Below are 12,939 nucleotides of genomic sequence, written 5' to 3'. Positions count from 1 at the left end.
CATTCTGGTTCAAATGTAACCTGTCTCAGCAAACCAGGTTTCATTTGTTCTAAAAGGAGTCCCAATGACCCATAATCCTATACCTTTTTTTTCCTATACCAAGAGTTGAGCACGTGTTAAGCCTTCTGAACTTCTCAATAATGCATGTTGTAACAAAGCACCCCATCTACTCTGCGGTTTATATTATAGTCCCAGTATTTACAGTAAAAAGGGGAAGTATTAGCTGTAAGATTCCCAATGAATTCATCATTCAATCTGCTTTATTCTGTTGATTTGTAATGAAGAAATCACTCTTATATAGTAGGTACAGAAAAGAATCACCCTCTTTGAAAATATTCACAATTTGTTACTTTACAACCTAAAATGAATACATACTCAAAAATATTTTTTCAGCTTTACTTATTCAATGCAACCAGTAACATCCAAGTCAAAGATATATAAGCAACAGTTCAGGAAAATAATAATGAATAAAAATCTGCTAAAATTCTAAATGATATAGGATCAGCCCCCCCATGCCAGTGCTTTGTGGAACCACATTTTTCTTTATTTACAGCCTTGGGTCAAAGATACTGTATAAAAGCAACAGTTTGTAAAAATAATAATAATAAAATAAGAATAACAGATTGATAAAGGATCAGCCCACCCCACAAACAATACCAGTAAACTCAAAGTAATTGGCTTCTGCCTGTGATCAACTGTAATCATTGTGATTAATTTAGTATAAAAATAGCTATTTGTGGAGCATGTCATTGCTTTATAGTGCAACTGAAAGAAAACAATTGACTGGGTGACAAGGCACTTTCAAAAGATTTCAGAATTAAATATTGTGGATAGGCACAAGTCAGGAGATGAATACAAAAAGATTTCAAAAGCTTTATCATTACCTAGAAGCACAGTAAAGTCCATAATTAAGAAGTGTAAAATGTTTGGTACTACTAGGACTCTCCCTGGATCAGGCCATCAAACTAAACTGGATGGAAGAGAGATGTGGAAACTGGTTAGAGAGGCTACCAAGAGGCCAATGGCCACTTTGAAACAGTTACAGAACGTTATGGCAAAGAGTGGTTATTGTGCGCATGTGACAACAAGATCACAAGCACTCCACAAATGTGGGTTGTATGGGAGGGTTGCAAAAAAAAGCCACTCCTCAAGAAAGGCCACATTAAGTGTTGTTTAAGCTTTGCCAAAACACATACTTGAAGATTCTGAGGCCAAGTGGAAAAAGGTGTTAGGGTCAGATGAAACCAGAATCAGACGTTTTGGCCTCAACACCAAATGGTACACCTGGTGGAAAGCCAATACAGCTCACCATTCACACCATACCAACAGTAAAGCATGGAGGTGTTGTCAGGGAGCATGCGCTGATAGTGCATTTCCACACCCACCACACGCCGAAACTATCTTGATTGGGACCCGAGTGCATTGGGTGACACCTCAGCACCACATTGGTACAGTGTGAGGGGTTAACAGTAGCTGAACTGCCAATCCTGCCACCAACCACCAAGTTTTACCTGTCAGTTGGAGGACCTGTTTACAGGGCTGGATGCAGATTAACACCATACTCAGGGCAGAAGGAAAAACAGATGGGATAAAATACTGTCAAATTCTTAAAGAAGAAAGTTCACCTTTCAACAACAATAACCTGAAGAACCCAGCACAATTGACCACATGGTGGCTGAAGAAGAAAAAACAATGTCCTTGTGTGGCTTAGTCAGAGCCCAGACTTAAACCCTATTGAATATCTTATCTGAAGTTTGCAGTACACCAACAGTTACCATTCAATTTGGCTGAGTTTGAACAGTTCTGTAAAGACAAGTGGGCTAATATTACTCAGTCGAAATGTGCAAATTTGGTATCAAAGTATCCCAACAGACTCAAGGCTGTAATTAAAGCAAAAAGTGATTCCACAAATTACTGACATGGGGGACTGATCATTACAATTTTATATCATATCTTTATCATGTCAATTGTATCAGTTTTTTATTTATTATTATCTTCCTGAACTGTTGCTTATATATCTTAGACTTGGATGTTATACTGTAGGTTGCATTGAGTGATTAAAGCTGAAAATAAATATTGTGTGGTGTGTTTTCATTTTAGGCTGTAAAGCAACAAAATGTGAATGTTTTCAACTGGGGTGATTATTTTTTTATACCCACTGTATGTACAGTATATGAGCACCATGATATTAGCACAGTGTCAAAATACTTTAATCTCTATCTTTGAGGAGCACATATTTGTCAGATTCTCTGTACAGTCTGTATATCAATCACAGGGTAATATCTGCTGTGAAATTAACAATTTAGTTAACTTTAATTATACTGAAAACACTGTGTTAAATTAATCTAGCTTAAAATAAAGTGTAATTTTCATTTGTCTTGCTTTATAATATACAAATATTGTTTTAAAAAGTTACTATCTTTCAGTGACACATGAATGTCACATGAATGTGTTCTGAATTAAATAATATCTTCTCCATGTATGAGGATGAAATGCAGACAGCCCAGAGCTGATTCTGAGTTTGTGTTCAGCACAACAGAGCAAAAATGAGATCTACCTTTTTTAAGTGCCTCAATCTTGTCCATCCTGCATGTTGTTTATGTGTAAAGTTAAATATTGCATTTCTATTTTTCAATATTTCATGTAAAGAAATCTTAACCAATACTGCATTCTTAATTTTTCCTGGTTCCTTACATATCCACAAGATTGTTCATTACTGGAATATGCTCTTTCAAGTCCAATCTTAAAACTTATCTATACACTCGACACCCAGTATTACCATTCCTTTATTAAGACTTAATGAGCAGTCAAGCGAAATTACACCTTTTATTGGCTAATTCAAGTTACCCAATAAAAGGTTTTATTTTACTTGACTTCTCATTACATCAATAATGGCTAACACGGTACAACACCGTGGTACTATTTATTAAGACTTGATAGTTTATATTCCTTTTTTACCTTTAAATTTATGGTGTTATTTTAAAGTTATTTGTACTCTGTATTTTGTTTACTTATTTTTTTTTATTTTATTTTATAAAGTGACCTTAGATTTGAGTAAAACACTAAATAAATAAAACATTATTGTTATTATTATTATTAGAAGAGGAAGAAACCTCTAATTCATTTAGTCCTGAGCCAGCATTATTAAAAAAAGAGGCAGTTTTTACAGGGCTTTCTCTGGATGACTAAAAATATTTTTGAAAGTATATTTTAAAAACTATATTTAATATAAGACCCTCTTCACACTCCACACTCCCATTGCATATTGAAATTTTTTTTTTCCATATTTGAAACAGATGAATGTGAAAGTATTTGTTAGTAGTGGGACGAATTGTGCATTAAGCCATCCTCATTTTACATGTATATTGTAGACAACTGCAATATTTTTAATTTAGCCTTTAAGAAATATAAATATCACTATGTATTTTTAATTTTTTGTCGTCTTAGCTATTCATATACAAGGTGGGTTTCTTTAAAGTGTTTCAAAAAGGATGCTGTGAAAGAATTGTCAATCACTCCCAAGTGGATATTTGCTAATATACTGGCGTATAAAACCTGGAAAGCTCTGTTGAGCTCTGTTTTTATTTTAAGTGCATTAAAATACATTTTAATATACAGGTAAAATTCCGTTACAACAAACTCTCAGGGACCTAATAAATATTTTGTTGTAATGAGATTCTGTATTTGTTACTATAGCGCTTTCTTTGACTTGGGTCCAGGTGTTTGCAATCATTTCAATAGCTTCTTTCACGTTAATTTTAATCTCCTCCTACCTACAAGTTATGCTGATGAGAATTTTTCTCAGCATTTCCTTGCCATAATACACTTTCAGGGTGCAAATGATGCCCAAATCCAATGGCTGAAGCACTGCTGTGCAATTGGGTAGGAGGAATTCAACGTGAACATTATCTAAATGTGGAAGCATGTTATGTGCAGCACAGTTATCAATCAGAAGCCGAATCATCCTTTTCTTCTTCATCATATTGTGAGGTTTCTGAACCACTTTTGGGATCCCCACCCAAGGGGAACGACATGCTGAAGTGTGTCCCGAAGTGGGATTGCAGCATCTGATTGTTTGTCCTTTTCTGGGGCAGGGCAATAGCAGGCTCACAGCGGTGCAGTGAAGTGCCACAGAACCAAATCATAAAAGATCGGGGTCGCGCTATAAGTCCCTGTCTTGCACCCCAAAACACGAGGCTTAGTCTCAGTACTTTAGCAAAATCAGCTTTATTCAGCTTGAAACAGGAATGGCACAGTTATTTATTGTAGCGTGATCTGCCACTCTGCTATACACAGACACAGCAGTCAGGCAGGGTCATGGCCAGGTCAGTGATCAAATAATCCTGTTATCTGCATTTACAATATACGTGCTCCTAGCCTTGCATCACCCATTGAGATCTTTTCTGTGTAATTTGATGGAGAGATGCAGTATAGCTGTGAGCCTGCTTTTGCCCCGTACAGTCACGGAGGTCGCACTTTGGGACGCTCTTCGGCATGCTGTCTAGTTGAGGGAGGTCCCAAGAGAGTTTACAAACCTCACATTTCCTTGAATGAGTGCCGCATTAATAGGAATGTTTCTTGAACGAGCATCACTGAACCACATAAAAACTGCTTTTTCAACGTCTTCAAATGCAGCAGTTCACATACATTTGCAACCCGAGATTTTTCCTCTTTTTTTGCTCTGTCTTTCAAGAAAATTCACAGCGTCGATGGTGAAATTCCGAATTCACTGGCAACGTCATTTTTCTTTTTGCTGCAATCAAGAGCGGCAAAAAATTTAAGTTTTCTTTTTTTCTAATATTTTTTCGTGTCTGCCGTTTCTGTGGGAGGGTGACAATGAGTTAAATTCCAATGGATGTTTTTCAAATGTTGACGAGCAATAAGCAAAAGGTATCACTGAAAACCGCAAAAAAAAACACAGTACGAGGAAAGTTCAAAGAAGTGTTTCTGTTTGGGGATCGTTGTGCACAACTGAGCTGTGGCCACATTAATTAACTGCTCTGCGGATGATTCATTCAGGCATTTCAAGGTCTTTTGTGCAACTTCGTTGTAATGAAAGTATCTAATGAATGTACTTCGTAGTAACGAGATTTCTATACACTCGTGTCATATAGGGAAGCTGTCAGGACCATAAAAATACTTCGCTGTTATGAAAATTTAATTGTAAAAATATTCGTTGTAACGAAATTTTACCTGTAAGTTTTTTGCTAACCTACATTGTGCTATTTCTGCAGCAAAATGAAAATCATAACGCAATATGTGTCTTTTTTAATAAATTATTTTTGACTTTTATTACAGCACACTGGCTACATTAAGGAGTGCTGTCACTTCCAGATTTGGCTTCTTTTCTATTGTTGTCACTGTAGTTGAAAGAAAACAGTGCTTGAAAAAGAAGAGTACATTGTGTGTATAGCTTTGGGACAGGCCGTGGCTCCTTGTGGTCTTGTATATTAAAACTATTCTAACTTTGTCAAATAATAATCAAGATAAATTTCTTTTAAGAAGGACATGCATATTTGTATCCTTTTGTCTGTTTTCTGAGCGATGAGAAGTGACAAAGCAGAAACTAACTTTGGACAAAATACCATTAGGTAAAACTATGCTCGTTTATACAGGTAAAAGTAGAGTAACTAAACATTTCAAACTTACACATAAAACTAATGTCCTGTCCTCCACACAAGAATGATCAACCACCATCTTAGAAAGCCAAACCACAGATACGTTCATCCAGTTATGGTAACTGTTTAACGTTTTTACTACATGCTTATTTTGAAGGCTTACTTCATTTGAGCACACGTGTAATGCAACTCCAGTGTAAAATCTGCATTTTGTGCAACACCTAATAAACACAAAAGTGATTTGAGTTATTTAGTTCAGTAGTTTTCCTTGGTTTTCTGTCTGCCTATATTTTTGGGCTACAGCAGAATATGCGTTTTTAAGCATTTTCAAAGCAAAAGGAATCGGTGTACCACATCCCAGTCCAATAAATAATTAGACACTATCTGTAATAGCCTGATTAATTAGCATTCTGCATGTTATTTTTTATATACCATTAAACCCCATTGATATATATTCAGTTAAAGGGGTATATTATGTTGAAGACCCCTACTACTACACAAATTTGTGTAACTGTATCCGTGCACCCATACTTTTGACTGATGATGCTGAATTTCTGATTTTCTGTATAAAAAGGTTGAGCATCGCTAATGCAAAATACCTTGGGCCAGAAGTATTTTGGATTTTAAATGTTTTCAGATATTGGAATATTAGCATCTTCTTGAAAGAGCTTCCTTAAATTCCTTTGGTCCATGCACTTTAAACTGCCAGGGTTTCAAGGAGAGAACAAAAGAAACTGAGAAAAAAAAAACTTGATGCTGTGAGAAAATAAAAAGCAAAAAAAAAACTGTTATCCATTCAGTATCTCAGTAGCAAGGTAACTGAAGCTTAATGATGATGAGAGGACAGACTAGACAGACACACACATAGACCACTGCAGCTACATATTTGAGAAGTGCTTCTTTTTGCTAAGGTATCTTTTTGTCATTTTGGAATACTGCATCACTATTTGGAATAACAACAGCAAACAGATTTAAAATGAGCATTGTAGTCTATGTATATACCATGTGTTAAAGTGCTGCAGCTATATTCTGTCACATTGTGCTTACATTTCCAATTGAATAGCAATGTTATCTTCCTTTAGTGATTTGATTAGGCATGCAGTTAGAAGGTGGGTGCTGCTTATGCTGGTGGTGTTAGGCACATTTACTGATTCGGGTATTTTGAGTACTGAAATCTGCATCTCCTGTGGCATTTTATTAACAGCTCTCTTAACGGAAGTCCTTCTCACCTCCTTTTAACAGGGTGTGACACATTTTTTACTTTGAATGCATATTTTATAATTCATATTTTCACAAATGTAGCTGCCAGTTCTTTCTACCTTACATTGATTCCTACACTGTCATTGTAAGTGAACAATAGTGGTTTCAGTTTCAGATTTTGGAGCATTTCGGATTAGAGATCCCAGTTCTTTACTCATTTTAAATTTTAAAAGCTGAAAGCTTTTGACAATGGAAAGCCAAAAAGAAATCTGATCTCTCAAGTGAGGGTGGGTGATTGACTGATTGTGTCCTGAGACAGACTGGTATCTGTGTGCTATACTTCTGGCTTTCCTTAGTACTAAACTATAGGCTGAAAAAGCTGGTTCAGAAACAGATCAATTAAAAGAATGGAAAATGAAAATATCAGTTTGAACATGCTTCTTCTATACCTCTGTTGGTGTCACCAATGCATCTGTTCAGTTGCATGCTCTACATACATTTGCCTTTTTTTTGCTTTCTCTGAGTGTTTGTGACCATTTGTCTGTTCTGTCATTTATATTGTACTTGGGCTGTTAATATTTTCCTCCACACAAATAATACCAGGTACATCTCATGATATTTATTGAGGTAAATCATGTATTAATTATTTTTAACTGTTCCTTCTGTCCTATTCTTACAAACTTCCTATTTCATTGGACTTGTATCTGGTCAACCCTCAAGCTCCTATAGCCTTTACTGTTCTGACAGCCTTTTTCAGAAGCAGTTTTCCTACACTGGTGTGAATTTTCCTGTGCTCATCTTGAAAGGATTATGGGAAAAGCTTAAAAAAAAGAAGAAAGTGAGAAACTTACCTAACTTAGCCAAGTTCACCTATGCTGTTGAATATATTGTGAAACGTATCTAGAGTAGTTCGGGTTTGGATGTAAAACAAAGATGGTGTTGTTCATAATGCCTTTTTAGTATATCTTCATAATACAGCAAAACTTAACTTATTGATAAAAAGAAAAAAGAAAAAAAAAACATTTATTATTCATCAGTCCCTGAACAAATCCAGAAGAAGTTGCTATGCTTACAGCCTTTATTATGTGTATACACAGCTGTTTTAGTTTAACCTTTAAGCATTTCAAAATATTATGAAAGTCAGAGAAGTGATAGATTATGCGTTTACTGTGAATGTTTTTTTTTTATTTAAATAGTTTCTGATTACTTGACATTTTTCAACAGTTTTGTAAGAATCCAGTTACAGTCTGTAACAATATTTTTAAAATCAGTTTAATTTGTATGGAAGATTGAAAATAAATAATAATGTTTTACTTGAAAAATTAAGACTATATTCTTAATGATGACCACTGAAACTTTTGTTGAAAATATTCAGCAAACAGTGCTTTTTCTTCTTTAAAACAAAGTTGAATGTGCTGGTTTATGTCTTAACAAGAACTTGTAGGAGTGATACAATGTAATCTTTTCTTTTTTATTTTTGCAGTTCTTTGTCCAACATAATTGAAGAATATGGTGTTGATGAAGAATAAGTCATTAGTCATCTGGATGGATTCAGTCAGTTCATATTATGACTAGCAGGACTCATTTTTGTGACTTTTAGTGAAAGACTTTATTTTCCCCTTTGGGTCTCATTTTGCCTGTGCATAGTTTCCATTTACAGTGATATGTAGGTCTTATTTTAGCATGGCAAGAGAGACCAAGTATTTAGATCAGCTTTTTCTGGTTTGGTATTTCATGAACCTTCTTATCATGTCATACTTAATTTGTGCAGAAAAAGTAGGAAAAAAAGCTACATAAAAAGGGAAAACTAAACCATGGTAACGAGTATAATGAACAATTGTATAGTTTTAAAAGTGCATATTGTTTTTAGATGTGTAATGACTATTTTTACAGTGTGTAGAAGATAGAAGTTTCTCCTTTTCCAGTAGCAAGGAGAGTTGTTCATTTTTACATGTAAATTGTCTAACAAACCTGTAATAAGTGACCTCCCAGTTTTAAAGGGAGATTGTGTTTTGTTGGGGGTTCTGAGGACACAAGCTAAGTTGTTTGCACTGAAATAGTGTAATGCATTGCCAAAAGTGTGCAATCTGACAGGTTTACCAACATACTGCTATAACATTTTTTGGAAACAGTGTTTAATGAAGGTTTGTGTATTGGCAGGATTTCTCAGAACTTTTGAGCAGTTGTCCTGGTTTTTTCTTTTTTTTTTTTTCTTTTTTTCATGTGGCTGGGATTGGTGAAGTTTTGCTCCAAACCAATTTTCCTGCCTGAATACTTCTAAAATATATTGTGCCCCCTAGAGGTGTCTTGTGGCACAGCCTTAGATCTGTTGATTGTCACCATACATTTCTCCCTTCCATCTCATTCACATATCTTCTAAGTAATAAGCAAACATTTGCATACTGTGCAAAAAAAAAAAAAAGTATAATTGCAAGTAAATGCAAAGTTACATATATGCATGCAGTAGATCCTTTTTAAAAAATGAAACTCAAGCTTTGAATTGATAAGAGTTACTTTGTAAACAAAGAAAATTATTGCACAGACCTGCCATTTACTGTGTTGCATATGGGAAACTATCAGTATAGCAACAAAATTGCTTGACTGCTATGTACAGCAGTCACCACATTTACAGTGCTTAAGAGTCATAGTCAGTTCTATGTCGTTCATGTGTATCACTTGTATTAAGCAAATTTATTTTACTTTTGTTTTGATAGATATGTTTTTAAAGTAATCGAGCAGTATCTACCCCTTTTTATTCTTGTGCTAGAATTAAGTTTGGACTAATAAGTAATGTTTTAAATTGACAAATAAATTGACTTACTTGGTAAGTATGCCAGGGTTGTAGCTTTGAAATGGCTTATTCAACTTAATTCTTTATTTCTTAGAGGGACAATTGTAGCCGTTATATGTTAATGCCTACAACCCATTTTTCACCTAACACTAGTCTTCCCCTCATCAATACTTTCAAACACTACAGTCCAGTTTAGGTGTATGTGATCTTTGTACTGGCTGACTTTGCAGTGTATGAGGGTTTCACAAACTGCTTTTCAAAAAGCCAGAGATTAGATCATTCAGACTCTTTTTTTATGCAGTGTGTAATAAGTTTTTATTAAATATATTAAACATAAGCATTTCACCTTTTTTCTATAGAGTTATTCATTTATTTCCATGTTATAATGACTGCATTAGAGTATTTATACAGCAGTATCTGTAGTTGCATGATTGATGTAGGGTATGTGGTAGAGTCTCAGACATTGCAGACTGTGTCTGTATTTTCTATTTTGACATTATTTGTAATCACACAATTTCCTTATGCAATTTATAGTAGGTTGCTATATTTGATTGTACATGTTTAGTCCATTTGAACTATGGGAAACAGTAGTACAATAATCAAAGTAATGATTAGCTGTGATAAACCACCAATAACAGAACCACTAACAATATAACTTATACATTTTAGAATAATAATATTTCTGTTGGAAATATCTTAATGAATCATTCTTTGCTTTATATATCATGGTTAAATAGCATGTACCATCACACAGTACCTAATAGAAGAAAGAATGAAACAGTACAGTATCAAAAAAAAAAACTGAGCACTAGCAGATACCTTTAGAAGCTTGGAAGTATCAAAAGGATAGAGGTGGGCAGAGTAACAGTACATGATATATTATGGGTGCTTTTTCTGCCCTACTCCTAAGAAAATTCCGTCCTGTTTCTGCCTACTCACTTTCCATTGTGTCTGAAAAAGGTTCCCTTCTGCTCCTATCCGAATTCCAGCTTTCCCATTTAAAAAGGAACTTGAACTGGATACATAGCCAAAGTAGATCCTTAAAACAGTAGAACAGGAATAGGCAATATATTGGTACTGAAAAAGTTAAGGAAAATTCTGTCCTTAAAACTGTAACAGCATTTTGTAAATTTTGGTATTGGAAGTAAATGGTAGTTTTTAAGCACTGTGCATTTAGACATTTATTAGTGCAACCACAATTCCAAAGGGAACTCCCAAATACTCCCAAATGCCCTTTCTATGATTCATTTTATGTATTACATCTAGGCTGAATCACAAAGGGGGTAACCCACCAATCTCGCATTCCTTCACACCCCAATTCCCACTCTTCAAAATTCTATATTTGTAGAAATTTGCTCCCCCCAAGAGACCAAACGCCAGCAATCCTATGACTAAGTTGCATATTGTGGCGGAACAGGGATGTGCACTGGAGGAATAAAGCAGGTGTGAGATAAGGGTTATCAAAGTTATCAATTATTTGCTTCTGTACCATCTTGGAGTAAGTATATCTGTTTTTCATAGTACAATCAGAGTTGATCAGTTGATATAATTTTCAAAAAATATTAATAGGCAGATGAATAGATACAGGTTAATGAGACATCCTGGTTTTCCCTGCAACGTCCTCTTTTTGAAACCTAAACTAGCAGTCTGGCTGGAATTTATAAAAACCCTAAGGATGTTGTGGATTTTGTCTTTTCATTACTTAGACTATGCAAATAAACAACAGGCCTGCATATTTTGTCAAATCCATCACAGACATGCACACTGCTTTTCTGACTGTATGCGCTTTTACAATAAGACAGTATTGGTTAGGTTATCAGTGATAAAGTATAATAGCAAAATAACAAATATGTGAATTAATTTATTTTTCAAGACTAATCTTAATGGTTCATCGACGCACTGACGACTTACTCCCCACCACATCCGCTCACTACTCTTAAATTTTAGTCCCGTATTGGTCCCTTGGAATTTTCACAGGAATTTCAGACTAGTTTGGTATGGCTTACAGTGCAATGGTGACAGTATTTTCACAGTGAATAACACTTGTAAACAATGAAATGAAACAGAAATGAAAGTACTTCAGAGGAAGGGTCTTTAGTTCTGGGTATTGCATGTCATGATAGACTGAGATTCATAATCAAACTTAAGTGCTTAAACTTAGAGCTTTATTTTATTTCTTTGATGTTCTGTTGCTGCACATTTTCAAGTTTCCAAGTGCTTTGACCTGTGTTTTCATTGTAGATGATTTTCCACCTAAGCCTGGGTGTTGTTGGTGCAGAGTAAAGTTGTGGTAACTCAAAAGTGTTGATTGGTTTCTTTAATATTAAAGGAACAAAACTAATAACACAAGTACACTTCTATAAGCAAAAATAAAGAGAACATTGGTAAATGTGCAAGTACATTGGAAGATATGTTTGTTACCTTTCTTTTAAGTTAAAGAGATGTAAGGAAGCTAATAGTATACTATATAATAGTTATATAAATCAAATCAAAATGCTTCCTTTATATTAAAGGCCAAGATTTCTTACTAGCTTCCATTAGTTTTGCCTGGTCAGCACTTCTGACCTAAGCCAGTTCTAGTGAATTGAGTTTCTGATAGTGGACACTGCACTAGGGTTTGCAAAAGAGTGGACATCTTCAGAGAAAATGAGAAAAAGCCCCGAGCTTTAAAGAATTTACATACTTTAATTCTATTCAGAATTACAGAATTTGAATCCTTAAAGATGTAGTTTAATTTACTTTTAATTTTATACATGCATATATGTGTGTTTTTAGTATAAAAGCATCATCTTCTAAGTTTTGTTCCATATTTGTTTTAATCATTAATCGCAGTAGTAGTCCTGTCAACCATGCTTAAATTAGTGATGTAGTGGAATGGCTTCTGTATTTTAAGAATCCTCAGATCTAAGCTAACTGAAGCCTTGTACTCATAGTATGGTTATCCTTGGCAATTTAGTCTAAGCATAGGAACAAGACAACTGAATAATGGACTTCATACAAAACAGGGAGACTGGTCTGTGGGTGGTATTTGCGAGGAAGCCTTTCATGAGCAGGTTACCTTCATGGTCCAGTTTTACTCAACCCCAAGGAGCTACATGCAGCTGTGGTGTGGGCTCACTACCCACAGTGTAATGTGATGATGATGATGACGACAATGACATCTCTTACTATTCAGTTCAAAGAATATTATTTTCATCATTACAGCTACTTACAAAGGTATATTTTTGCTAACTTAATGCATACTTCATTGAGTAAGTGTTACCTTACAATTTAAATTATGATTAAGAAAGTATCTGCATGTTTTTCCATTCTCTCAGCACAGACCTTAAG

General features: G+C 34.8%; 1 protein-coding gene across 2 annotated transcripts in view; it reads left to right on the top strand.

Moving 5' to 3' along the window:
• The window catches only part of LOC120525794 (fasciculation and elongation protein zeta-2-like), a 112,714-nt gene extending 103,474 nt beyond the window's left edge, over nucleotides 1-9,240 (top strand). For both annotated transcript variants that reach the window (XM_039748392.1, XM_039748394.1), the window contains one exon: nucleotides 8,302-9,240. In XM_039748392.1, coding sequence (XP_039604326.1) covers nucleotides 8,302-8,318 — 17 coding nt within the window. In that variant the 3' untranslated portion in view covers nucleotides 8,319-9,240. The remainder of the gene's footprint in view (nucleotides 1-8,301) is intronic.
• The last annotated feature ends 3,699 nt before the right edge of the window (nucleotides 9,241-12,939 follow it).

This window comes from Polypterus senegalus, chromosome 3 (genome assembly GCF_016835505.1).
Source record: "Polypterus senegalus isolate Bchr_013 chromosome 3, ASM1683550v1, whole genome shotgun sequence".
In the NCBI taxonomy this organism is placed as follows: Eukaryota; Metazoa; Chordata; class Cladistia; order Polypteriformes; family Polypteridae; genus Polypterus; species Polypterus senegalus.
The sequence above is the reverse complement of the archived record's forward strand: the minus strand, read 5'-3'. Positions and strand labels throughout refer to the sequence as shown.